Source organism: Capra hircus, chromosome 1, assembly GCF_001704415.2.
Source record: "Capra hircus breed San Clemente chromosome 1, ASM170441v1, whole genome shotgun sequence".
Lineage (NCBI taxonomy): Eukaryota > Metazoa > Chordata > Mammalia > Artiodactyla > Bovidae > Capra > Capra hircus.
Window position 1 is genome coordinate 152,519,902 of NC_030808.1, and position 13,006 is coordinate 152,532,907.

At 47.7% G+C, this 13,006-nt stretch overlaps 1 protein-coding gene across 3 annotated transcripts in view; it reads left to right on the plus strand.

Moving 5' to 3' along the window:
- Nucleotides 1-10,108, plus strand: part of BTD (biotinidase) — a 59,814-nt gene extending 49,706 nt beyond the window's left edge. For all 3 annotated transcript variants that reach the window (XM_018053024.1, XM_018053030.1, XM_013967221.2), the window contains exon 4: nt 8,655-10,108. In XM_018053024.1, coding sequence (XP_017908513.1) covers nt 8,655-9,827 — 1,173 coding nt within the window. In that variant the 3' untranslated portion in view covers nt 9,828-10,108. The remainder of the gene's footprint in view (nt 1-8,654) is intronic.

Below are 13,006 nucleotides of genomic sequence, written 5' to 3' on the forward strand. Positions count from 1 at the left end.
TCCCACAGTGGCCACACCAATTTACATTCCCACCCAGTGTCGGAGCGTTCTCCTTTCTCCATACCCTCTCCAGCAATTGTTATTTGTAGACTTTTTAATGATGGCCATTCTGACTGGAGCAAGGCACCACTTCATTGTAGTTTTGATTTGCCTTTCTCTAATAACCAGCAATGTTGAACGTCTTTTCCTGTGCCTGTTGGCCATCTGTACGTGTCTTCTTTGGAGAAACGTCTATTTAGGTCTTCTGGCCATTTTTCAATTGTGTTTTTGTTGCCGTTCCATTGTATGAGCTGTTTGTATATTTTGGAAATTGAACCATCGTCTCTCACATCATTTGCAATATTTTCTCCTGGTCCATAGGCTGACTTTGTGTATTGTGTCCTTGGCTGTAGAAAAGCTGTTTGATTAGGTCCCATTTGTTTGACTTTGCATTTTTTTCCCTCAGCCTGGGAGACTGACCTAAGAAGCATTGGTACAATTCATGTCAGGAAATGTTTTGCCTATGTTCTCTTCTAGGAGTTTTGTGGTCTCATGTCTTATATTTAAGTCTTTAAGCCATTTTGAGTTTACTTTGTGTATGGTGTGAAGGTCATTGATTTGCTTACATGTGGCTGTTTGACTTCCCCCAACACTGCTTCCTAAAGAGACTGGCTTTTCTCTGTTGTATATTCTTGCCTCCTCTGTCAAAGGTTAGTTGACAATAGGTATGTGGGTTTATTTCTGGGCTCTCTCTTCTCTTCCACTGATCCATGTTTATTTTTGTGCTAAGACCACACTGTTTTAATTACTGTAGCTTTGTAGTCTTGTCTAAAGTGTGGGAGGGTTATGCCTCCTGCTTTATTCTTTTTCTTCAGTATCGCTTTGACAATTCTGGGTCTTTTATGGTTCTATATGAATTTTAGGGTTATCTGTCCAAGTTCTGTGAAAAATGTGAATAATTTGATAGGGATCACATTAAATCTGTAGATTGCTTTGGGTAGTATGGCCATTTTAACAAAATTAATTCTTCCAATCTAAGAGCATGGAATATCTTTCCATTTCTTTAAATCATCTCTAGTTTTCGTTCTTAATGTTTTGTAATTCTCAATATATAAGTCTTTCCTGACCTCCTTGGTCAGGTTTATTCCTAAGTATTTTTATTTTATTGAAACAATTTTAAGAGTTTTTTTTTTTAACATTTCCTTTTTGATAATTTATTTTCAGTGTAGAGAAATGCAACTGATTTCTGCACATTCATCTTGTATCCTGCTACCAGACTGAAGTTGTTTATCAGTTCTAGTAGCTTTTGTTTGGATCTTTAGGGTTTTTTAAAAAATATGGTATTGGGCTTCCCTGGTGGCTCAGAGGTAAAGAATCTGCCTGCAATGCAAGAGACCTGGGTTGGATTCCTGGGTCAGAAAGATCCCTGGGAGAAGAGAATGGCTGCCCACTCCAGTATACAGTATCATGTCATCTGCGTATAATGACAGTTTTACCTCTTACCTTCCAATTTGGATGCCCTTTTTTTTTCTCCCTTGTCATTGCTGTGAATGGCTTTCCAATACTATGTTGAATACAAGTGGTGAGAGTGGGCATTTTTGTCTTGTTCCAGATTTTAGCAGGAAGGCTTTCAGCCTGTCACCATTGAGTGTTCTATCGGCTGTGGGTTTGTCATAAGTAGCTTCTATTATGTTGAGATATGTTCCCTCTCTCTCTCATCTCTACTTGGGTGAGAGTTTTTTTTTTTTTCATGAACAGATGTTGAATTTTATCAAAAAGCTCTTTCTGCGTCTGTCAAGATGATCGTGTGGTTTTTGCTTCTGGTGGGTGTGACGTATCACATGTTGGTTTGCGTACACTGAACCATCCTTGTGACCCTGGGCTGTGACCCTAGGATGAATAGCATAGTTGTGGTATATGATCCTTTTTATGTGTTGTTGGATTCAGCTTGCTAATACTTTGTTGAGAATTTTTCCATCTATATTCATCAGAGACATTGGCCTGTACTTTTCTCTTTTGGCAGCGTCTTTGGTTTTGGTATCAGGGTGATGCTGGCTTCCTAGAGTGTCTTTGGGAGTGGCCCCTCCTCTTTGGTCTTTCAGAATAACTTGGGGAGGGTCAGTATAAGTTATTCTTTGCACGTTTGGTAGAATTCTCCAGTGAAACCGTCTGGTCCTGGACTTTTGTTTGTAGGAAGGTTATTTTTTTTAAGGATAGATTATATTTCACTTGTTGTCATCGGTCTGTTCAAACTGTCTATTTCTTCTAGCTTCAGTTGTGGTGGGCTGTGTGTTTCTAGAAACTTGTCCATTTCATCTAAGTTGTCTAGATTGTTGGCACATAATTGCTCATAGTATTTTCTTCCGGTCTATTTCTGTGGTATCAGTTGTTATCTCTTCTTTTCCCTTCTTTTGTTTATTTGGGGTCCTCTCTCTCTTTCTCTCTCTCTCTTGTTTTTGTTGAGGTTGGCTAGAGATTTGTTGATTTTGTTCAGCCTTTCAAAAGACCAGCTGTTGGTTTTATTGACTTTTTTCTGTTGTTGTTTTAATCTTTATTTATTTCCTGTCTCATCTTTATTACTTCCTTCCTTCTAATGCCTTTAGGGCATATATATAGCATCTTATTTCTTGGTTTCTGGCTGTGCTGGGTCCCGCTGCTGTGGGTTTTCTCTGGCCGTAGTGAACAGGGGCTCCTCTCTGACCGCAGTGTGCAGGATCCTCCCTGCAGCGGCTTCTCTGACTGCGGAGCCTGGGCTTTAGGGCGTGCAGCCTTCAGCAGCTGTGGCACGTGGCTCAGTAGTTGCAGTTCCTGGGCTCTGGAGTGCAGCTTAATCGTTGTGGCCCACAGGCCCAGTTGCCCCACGGATGTGGGGTCCTCTGTGAACCAGGGCTGGAACCCATGTCTCCGGCACTGGCAGGTGACCCCTATCCCTGAGCCACCAGGGGGGCCTCTGACTTTAGGTGTTGTTTGTTCTTTTTCTCATTCTTTTAGGTGATGAGTCAGATTGTTTATTTGAGCTTGTTCTTGTTTCTGAGGAAGGCTGGCATCACTATGAGCGTCCTTCTGAGGACTGCTTTTCTACATCCTGCAGGTTTTGTATGGCTGTGTTTTCATTGTCATTTGCTTCAAGGTATTTTTAAGATTCTTCTTTGATTCCATAATTGATTGGCCCTTTGGTTTTTGATAGCATGTTGTTTAGTCTCCACGTAACCATTTTTTTTCTCGTTTCTTTTTCTGTGGTTGATTTCTAATCTCATGCCGTTGTGGTCAGAAAAGACGCTTAAAATAATGTATGTCTTCTTACTTTTCTTAAGGCTTATTTTGTGCCCTAGTATGTGGTCAATCCTAGAGAATGTTCAATGTGCACTTGAAAAGAATTTTTTTTTTTTAATGTAAGGTCCTAAAAATATCAGTTAAGTTTAACTGTTCTGTTGTGTCATTTAGGATCTCTGTGCCTTGATTTTCTGCCTGGAAGACCTGTCACTGATGTGAGGGGGATGCTAGTATGCCGCTACTATTGCGTTCCTGTCAGTCCCTCCCGTTACGTCTCCGTTTGTTTTATGCATTTGGGTGATCCTATATTGGGTGCATGCATGTTGACAAGTGTAATATCCTCTTCTTGCACTGATTGTTTTCTTATTATATAGTGTCCTTCTTTATCTTTCTTTATGGTCCTTGTTTTAAAATCTGTTTTGTCTGCTAAGAATATTGTGACCCTCATTTTCTTGTCGTTTCCATACGCATAAAATATATTTTGCCATCCCCTCAGTTTTTTTTTTTTTTTTAACTTCTCTTTATTTGGCTGTGCTGGGTCTTAGTTACAGCATGCAGGATCTAGTTCCCTGACCAGGGATGGAACCTGGGGCTCCTGCATTGGGAGCGAGGAGTCTTAGCCACTGGACCACCAGGCAAGTCCCCACCCCCCACTTTCAATCTGTATATGTCCTTCGTCCTAAAATGAGTCTCTAGTGAAGTGAAGTCGCTCAGTTGTGTCCGACTCTTTGCGACCCTGTGGGCTGTCGCCCACCAGGCTCCTCCGTCCATGGGATTCTCCAGGCAAGAATACTGGAGTGGGTTGCCATTTCCTTCTCCAGGGGATCTTCATGACCCAGGGATCAAACCCAGGTCTCCCACATTGCAGGCAGATGCTTTAACCTCTGAGCCACCATGGAAGCCCCAAATGAGTCTCTAGTAGCAACACATTGTAAGCACTTTTTTTTTAACTCAATCTGCAACCCTTTCTTTTGATTGGAGCACTCAGTCCATTGACATTTAAGGTAATTATTGATAGATATGTACTCATTGCCATCGTAGACTTCGTTTTCTAGTTGACCTTTTAATTTCTTTTTTTGTTCCTTTTTCTTCTTCTTTTGTGATTTGATGATTCTCTTTTTGTGTTATACTTATGTTCTCCTTTTGTTTTTCTGTGAATCTATTGTGTGTTTTTGATTTGTGGTCACCCTGTTTTTCAAGTATGTTAACCCATCCCTACATCTGCTTGCATTAGACTTATAGTCACATGGGCTGAAACACATTCAGAGAAAAAATATCTACTTTTTCTTACTCTCCTCCCCAACATTTTATGATTTTCACGTCCTCTTTTACATCTTCATGTTTATTCTTTTGCTGTTCATTGCCTTCACAAAATTTTTAATTTTTTTTAAAAAAACCTGTATGATAATTTATTGAAGTGATTTTGTCTTTTCCATAGATTCTTGCTTCTTTTCTATCTAGAGAAGACCTTTCAATATTTCCTTTAGGGTAGGTTTAGTATTGCTGTATTGTCTTAGTTTTTTGCTTGTCTGAGAAATTATTTCTCTCTCCTTCTATTCTAAATGATAATCTTGCTGGGTAGACTATCCTCTGAAAAGTGAAAGTGTAAGTCACTCAGCTGTGTCCGACTCTTTGCGACCGTGTGGACTGAAGTCCGTGGAATTCTCCAGGCCAGAATACTGGAGTGGGTAAACGTTCCCTTCTCCAGGCAATCTTCCCAACCCAGAGATGAAGCCCAGGTCTCCCACATTGCAGGCACGTTTTTTACCAGCTGAGCCACCAGGGGAGTGCAGATTTTTCCCTTTTAAGACTTTTTAAAAACTCTTAAGACTCTTTTATGAGTGTATCTTACTGCTCCCTTCTGGCCTGCAACTTTTTTGTAGAGAAAGAAAGAAACGGAAGTTGCTCACTTGTGTCAGACTCTTTGAAACCCCATGGACTGTAGCCCACCAGGCTTCTCCATCTATCAGATTTTCCAGGCAAGAATACTGGAGTGGATTGCCATTTCCTTCTCCAGGGGGTCTTCCTGACCCAGGGATTGAACCCAGGTCTCCCACAGACACTTTACTGTATGAGCCACCAGGGAAGCCCAACAACGCTGGAGTGGGTAGCCTATCCCCTGTCCAGGGGATCTTCCCGACCCAGGAATCAAACAGGGGTCTCCTGCACTGCAGGCAGACGCTTTACCCCCTGAGCCACCAGTGAAGCCCATTTCTGTAGAGAAATTAGCTGATAGCCTTAGAAGGTTCCCTTGTAGTTGATTCTGTTTTTCTCTTGCTGCCTTTAGAATCCTCTCTTTATCTTTGACTTTTGTCATTTTAATTATAGAATGTCTTGGTGCAGGTCTGTTTCCGTTCGCCTTGTTTGGGACTCTCTCTGCTTCCTATATCTGGCATTCGTTTCTTTCTTTCGTTTTGGGAAGTTTTCAGCCATAATTTCTTCAAAGAAACTTTTGGTCCCGTTTTGTCTTTCTCCTCCCTCTGGAGTCTCTATCATGCTTAGACTGGAACACATTATATTATCCCATGTGTACACGTGTGCTCAGTCGCTCAGGCATGTCCCACTCTTTGCAACGCTGTGGACTGTAGCCCACCAGGCTCCTCCCTCCATGGGCGCCTCCAGGCAGGAATCCTGGAGTGGGTTGCCGTGCCCTCCTCCAGGGGATCCTCTCAACCAGGGATCAAACCCGTGGTTCTTGTGTCTCCTGCATTGCTTTCTACCACTAGCGCTGCCTGGGAAGCCCGTATTATCCCCTAGACCCTTACATTGCTTTCATTTTTTTTTTCTTTTTATTTGACTTTCTGTCTGCCCTTCTGATTGGGTGATTTCCATTATTCTGTCTTCCAGGTACTTATTCATTCTTCTGCATTATTTAATCTGCTATTCATTGCCTTTAGCTCAGCTTTTGTCTGGACAAGTGAGTTTCCTAATTTTTCTTGGCTCCTCTTTATAGCTTCTAGGTCCTTTTTATGGTAATCTGCATTTTTATCAGTCGCTCTTCTTAATTCCTTCAGTATTTTAATTATCTCCTTCCTGAATCCAGTGGATATTAGGCTAATGAGGTCTGTTTCATTGTTTGTTCTTTCAGAGGAATTCTCTTGATCTTTTAATTGGGAATGGTTCCTCCGCTGTATTTGACTTATATTTCTCTTGCTCTGTGAGTTTAGGAGAAACAGTGATCTGCTGTGTTCTTGGAGGTCTAGTCTAGCTTTATGGGGCAGCCTCCCTGGGTAGCCTGTGTGGGTTTTGTATTTTTGGTGCGAGGGCTGTCTTTGGTATAGATGTCTGCTGTTCTTCCCTCGGTCTATATTGGTCATTATCCCCTGGATAGGAGGTATGACAGGCATCGTGGTGGCCAGAGCCTGCGCTGGACGTTGAGCAGGGCCTCCCCTTTGCTCAGTGGTTGTCACTGCCCACTGGGGGCCAGATCTGCTCCCGAACTGTTGGAGCAGAAGCCCCCAGACCCATTTCTGAGCTGGGGTGCGAGGGAGCCAGGGAGCTGAGGTGGGGGTGGAGCACTCCTGCTGGGAGAGAGCCACTAAGTGTTCCTCTGCCAGCGCCGTCCTCCCTGAGTGTGCTCTGTGGTGTCACCCGTCACCTGTCACGCAGGCGTACAAAGCCTTCTGCTCTTGGCACTGCTCTCAGCCCCTTCTCAACCACGGGAACACAGGCAGCCTGCCTGTGGCGTCCCTCGGGTGGCGTTCTCACAAGGCCAGCGCAGCTTCGCTGAAGTCGGGCATCCCGAGCACAGTGGTTGCACACCTGGACCTGCTGTGGACCTGTGGAAGCAAGCCGCACCCTGCCTGGCCCCTGTGTGCGTGTCCCCACAAGCACACGGCCGCTAAGGCCGGACCTGTCCCAGGCCTGGGAGCTGCCCACTGGGATGTCCCAGGGGCACTGAGCTCACAGAGCCGGCAGTGGTGGGGTGACCCTGCACAGTGGCGGGGGGAGGGCTCAGATTCCTGCCTCTGCACACGGGCAACCCACGGGTGCTCCCGCAGAACCACAGAGGCAGCTCTGTCATCAGCACTCATGGAGACAGAGGCTGCTGTGGTGGACCCACCCCGCTGTTTGGGCCGTGTGCATTAACAGCGGGGTTTCGATGGCAGTGCAAGCCCTCCATGAGCGTGCCAAGACTGAGGCTCCTATGGCAGGCCCACCCTCGCCTTGCATGCTTGTTAACAAAGGCTCTTCACTTCTGTGGCAGGCCCAGCCTTCCTCCGCATGCACCCCTGCCCCCTCACCATGCTCCAGCCCCCTCAGGCTGTCTGCATGCAGCCCACCACAGTCCTGCCCCTCGGGCTGTCCTCTGAAGCCTGAGTTTCAGCACCCAGCCCCACTGCAGACATCGGTGGACGTGTGTCTCTAGCGCAGGCTGGTGGCTGGACCGTCCGTGCAGGCCTCTCTGCTCTGTCTTCCCAGCCTGGTGGCTGGACCGTCCATGCAGGCCTCTCTGCTCTGTCTTCCCAGCCTGGTGGCTGGACCATCTGTGCAGGCCTCTCTGCTCTGTCTTCCCAGCCTGATGGCTGGACCATCTGTGCAGGCCTCTCTGCTCTGTCTTCCCAGCCTGGTGGCTGGACCGTCCGTGCAGGGCTCTCTGCTCTGTCTGCCCCCGGCTGGTGGCTCGGCTCACCTCTGAGCCCCTGAAGCTCCCTTTCTGTCTTGGACTGAGCTCCCCGTTGGTGAAGGGGCTTCTCAGAGTGCGGGACCCTTTCCTCTTTCACAGCTACTTCTCAGGGGTGCAAGTCCCATCCCAATCCACCCCCACCCCCGTTTTTTTTTCTTTTGTTCTACCTGGTGTGTGGAGATTTCTCTTACGATTTTGGGTGTTTGAGATGGTCTGCCAGCATTCAGCAGGTGTTTTGTGAGAATTATTCCAGATGGAGGTGTATTTTGATGCGTTTGTGGGAGGAGGTGAGCTCCACATCCCCCTATTCTGCCATGTTGATTGGACCCCCCCCCCCAGGATAAACACTTTTAAAATAATTTTTTCAAGAACACTGTTTTCCCTTTAAAGGACTTTGTTGCACTTTGCATCCCCAGTTATAGCACACGAGTACCTGTTTGCCCATCCTTTGGTCAGTGAGAGATAGAACAGTCTTTTTAATTTTTGCCAGTCTTATGGAGGTGAGAAATGACACCTCATTATCGTATTAATTTGTGTGTCCTTCCTACTAAAGAGACTGAGCGTCTCCTCGGGCGTTCGTCGGCCGTTTGTGTTTGCTCGTCTGTAAGCCGCTTGTTCGTATTCTCTGCGTGCTTTCAGTGGTGGTTGCTTTTTTCTTATTGATTTATGACAGCTGTTTATATATTATGGACATAATACAGGTGCTATTCTAAAATTACAAGAAGAAGGCAGGGTTTAAAACTTCCTTTGTTCACACTTTTATTTCCCCCTCTAGGTCCTCCAGCGCCTGAGTTGTATGGCTATGAAGGGAGAGATGTTCCTGGTGGCCAATCTTGGGACAAAGCAGCCTTGTCATCGCAGTGACCCAGGGTGCCCGAGTGACGGCAGATACCAGTTTAACACAAACGTTGTGTTCAGCAGTAACGGAACCCTGGTTGACCGCTACCGCAAACATAACCTCTATTTTGAAGCCGCGTTCGATACCCCTCTGGAGATGGATCACGTAGTCTTCGACACCCCCTTTGCTGGCAAGTTCGGCGTCTTCACTTGCTTTGACATATTGTTCTTTGACCCTGCTGTCAGGCTCCTCAGAGACTCTGAGGTGAAGCACGTTGTGTATCCGACTGCCTGGATGAACCAGCTCCCACTCTTGGCAGCCATTCAGATTCAGAGAGGTTTCGCCATCGCCTTTGGCATCAACCTTCTGGCTGCGAACATCCACCACCCATCTCTGGGGATGACGGGAAGTGGCATACATGCCCCTCTGAAGTCCTTTTGGCACCACAACATGGAAAGCCCTGAAGGTCACCTCATAATTGCCGAGGTAGCCAAAAATCCACCGGGTCTCGTCAGTACAGGGAACGCCACAGGGAAAATGGACCCATCCCATAGGAAGTTTTTAGAACTCTTGGCAGGGGATCCCTACTCAGAGAAGGATGCCCAGGACGTCCATTGTGATGGAGCCCCCAAATCAACCACGAATGCCTCTCCAACGTTTAACTCTGAGATGATGTATGACAATTTCACCCTGGTTCCCGTGTGGGGGAGGGAAGGCCACCTCCATGTCTGTGCAAACGGCCTCTGCTGCCATCTGCTCTACCAGAGGCCCACCGTGTCACAGGAGCTGTATGCTTTGGGGGTCTTCGATGGTCTTCACACCGTGCACGGCACCTACTATGTCCAAGTCTGTGCCCTGGTCAAGTGTGGGGGTCTTGGCTTTGACACGTGTGGGCAGGAGATCATAGAGGCCACGGGGATGTTCGAGTTTCACCTGTGGGGGAACTTCAGTACTTCTTATATCTTTCCAATGCTTCTGACCTCGGGGATGACGCTGGAAACCCCTGACCAGCTGGGCTGGGAGAGTGGTCACTATTTCCTGAAGAAGAGGGGGCTGTCGTCTGGGCTGGTGACGGCAGCTCTCTACGGGCGTTTGTATGAGAAGGACTAGGGGTCCTTCTCATACACACACTGGCACGGGCTGAAGCTCACAGCAGTGGGACCACCTCTTTGCCCGAGAGCCCATCGGGGAGGCGTGGGAGGAGGCAGGGAGACAGGCTGCGCCAGGGTCTTTCCCTCTTAGGTGGAAATTCGTGAGATATTTTCTGGTATTTTGTACGCTCGTTTCTACTTTTCAAGCCATTTCTTCCTGCAGCAGATCTCTCATCACACAGCTGTTTTAAGAGCTCAAACAAAAATAAACGTCAGTTTATATTTCACATGTCCACAAGACGGCTAGTGCTGTGTGTTCTGTGTGTTTTCCCTTGCTGTTGATCAAGTGACACCCAGGATATATGGGTATTTCACAAGCCTCAAACATTATCGAGGGTAAGAACACTCACAGCAAAAGCCATCTCAGAATGGCTGCCGTGGGGACCAGAATTCGGACCGATCACGCCACAGCCACCAGCGGCCTCAGCAATGTGGAGCCTGGGGCAGCTTTTAAAACCAGGGGGGAAGCTTTTCTCAAACTTGCTTTTCTGCCAGTGATCGGAATGTGTCAGGCAGGACTCAGCATAACTGGAAAGAAAGAGGGCTGTGCCCCGGAGAGAGAGAGGCTGGAAAAAGTGCCGAGGAGAGGGCAGCGAAGGGAACAGATGAGTAATAGGATTCCTGGGCACAGCGTGTCTCATCTAGGGATTCCAGGCACGTCAATAAATCACGCTGGCTCTGGGCAAGTGCCTTCTGGCTGCTCAGCTGTGAGGGATGGAGCGATGCTGTGAACTTCGGGCCTTCTCCTTGCAGGCAGGTGGTCGGAGCGGCCTGGGGCTGGCGCACACAGACTTCATCCAGTCACTGGACAGGTGTCTTTGGAGAGCCCACCACAGACAGAGCAGGACCTCCCACAGAGTGAACTGCGGAAGCAGGATCGTATTCAGTGTGTGAAGGCCGTTTTCAGGCCGCTGGTTTCGGTACTTCTTGTGTCCAACATTTCCAAGTTGTTTTGACTCTCTGCCTAGTAATTATCTCAGATCATTTTTAAAGTGGAGAATGGATAGGTTTTTTTTTTTTTAAAAGAAAATGGATAGTTAGCTTTCTGTGATTTGCCTCTTCAAGGTATAGCTAGTTTCATCTCCATTATAAATTAGGTGTTTTAAAGCAGTATGTGCATATATATATATAATTAATTAGAATTACACAAAGTGAAAAATGAGATTCTTTGCCCATCTCCCAGTGTGGCCTTCCGGACCCTTCTCTGGCTCTCAGGCAGGATAAGAAAGAGCACAGGTCCTAGGGTCAGACTGGCCGTTGCTTCCTTGGCCTCCTGGCTCACACTTCCCCACACAGACCTCGCCTATTTATCTGACCTTGTTGCGCCCATTTTTTTATGCATGGAATGTGTGTTGAATCATTCACGTGGGAAAGAAGCGAAGACCCACTGACTCACTGCCTGCTTGCAAAGGCCTGGAATGAATCAGGCCGGCCTTCAGGGAATTTGCAGACACAAATCAGGATTCCCGAGGAAACCCGGGAGGTCCCGCTGGAACGGAACGGGGACCTCTCCCACCAGATGCTGGCGCAGACCCGGGAGGGGTGAGCTGGCGGCGCCACGCAGCTCCGGATGTGGCCACGGCCGCCGCCCCAAGGAAGCAGAAATCATCTCAGAAATGCACATCTTGCTTCCTGCCGAGATGATTCAGATCAGCCCGAGAGAGACAGAGGCCAGGCCTGCAGCAGTCTGGTGCAGCTCCTTCACCAGCAGACGTTTCTGAGGCACCTGCTGGAGGCACCTTCTGCCCCCGTGAGCAGAGCACCGAGAACGTTCCCCGAGCTACCATCTACTGAGGGTTCAGAACGAGCTGCAAACAGAGCAGAAACGGGGGGGGGGGGTTCCACGACAAAAAGCAGTTGCCAGGTGGCAGGGCAACGCGGAGGGTAGGGGAAATGAGCAGAAGAAATCATTTTCAAGATGACTCATGGTCGTGACGTGCTTTTGTGAGTTGCGATCTGGAACTCAGGAAGCAAACGGTGATCCGGACCACCGCAGAGAGGCGGGACGCCCCGGGTGTACTTTCGGCGGAATCAGGCTTGGGGGAAGTGGCCGGTCCTCGCGGTTTCTCCTGAAGGTGCAGCTGGGCCTGTCTGCGGTTTTCCTCCAAGAGGAAGTGAGAGGCAGCAATGAGCTGAAGAAGTGCCGTTCTTCAGGAAGGCACAGCCACGGCCTGCAGGCAGCATGTCTGTCCCAGTGCCTGCTGCAGCCTCTCAAGAGGAGGGCCTACCCTCCACCCCGCTGAGAGAGCCCCGCCTGGGACCCAGAGGCAGCCCACTCAGCACTCTCACCCCCGAAAGAGATGCTGTGCCCACGAGCAGTCACGCCCACCCCCCACGGCAGGCACTGACACGCTCCCTATCTCTGCGGATTTGCCCGTTCTGAACAGTCTATAAACGGAATCACACACTAGGTGGCCTTTTGTTCCTGCCTTCTTCCGCCTGGTGTATTGTTTTCAAGGTTTATGCTTGTGTGCCACGTACAAGGTCTTCCTTTTCATGGTTGAAAAACATTTCACTGTAGAGACGCATCACATTTGTTTATCCATTCATAAGTAAGTGGACTTCAGGTGGCTTCCACTTCTGGCTATTATTCCTAAATAATGCTGCTATGAACATTCATGTACAAGTTTATATGTGTGAACCTGTGTTTTCAACTCCTTATGCATACGCCTAGGAGAGTAATTGCTGGGTCATATGGTAGTGTTTAATTGTCTGAGGAACTGTCAAGACTGTTTTGGAGAAGGACATGGCAACCCACTCCAGTGTCCTTGCCTGGAGAATCCCAGGGACGGGGGAGCCTGGTGGGCTGCCATCTATGGGGTCGCACAGAATCAGACACGACTGAAGCGACTTAGCAGCAGCAGCAGGGCTGTTTTCCAAAGGGACTGCATCATTTTACAGCCCCACTAGCAGTGTTTAAGTATTCCGATTTTTCACATTCCTGCCAGTGCTTGTCATTGTCTGTTAAAATCGTAGCCGTCCCAATGGCTGTGGTTTCTCGTTGTGGGTGTGATTTTGTTTCTCTTGTGGCAAACAATGATAGTGCCTTTCTTTTCTTAATGAATAAACTCACATTCGTGGCTGCGCCCGGTCTTCGATGCTGCCTCGGCTTTTCTCCAGCTGCGGCGATCAGCGGCT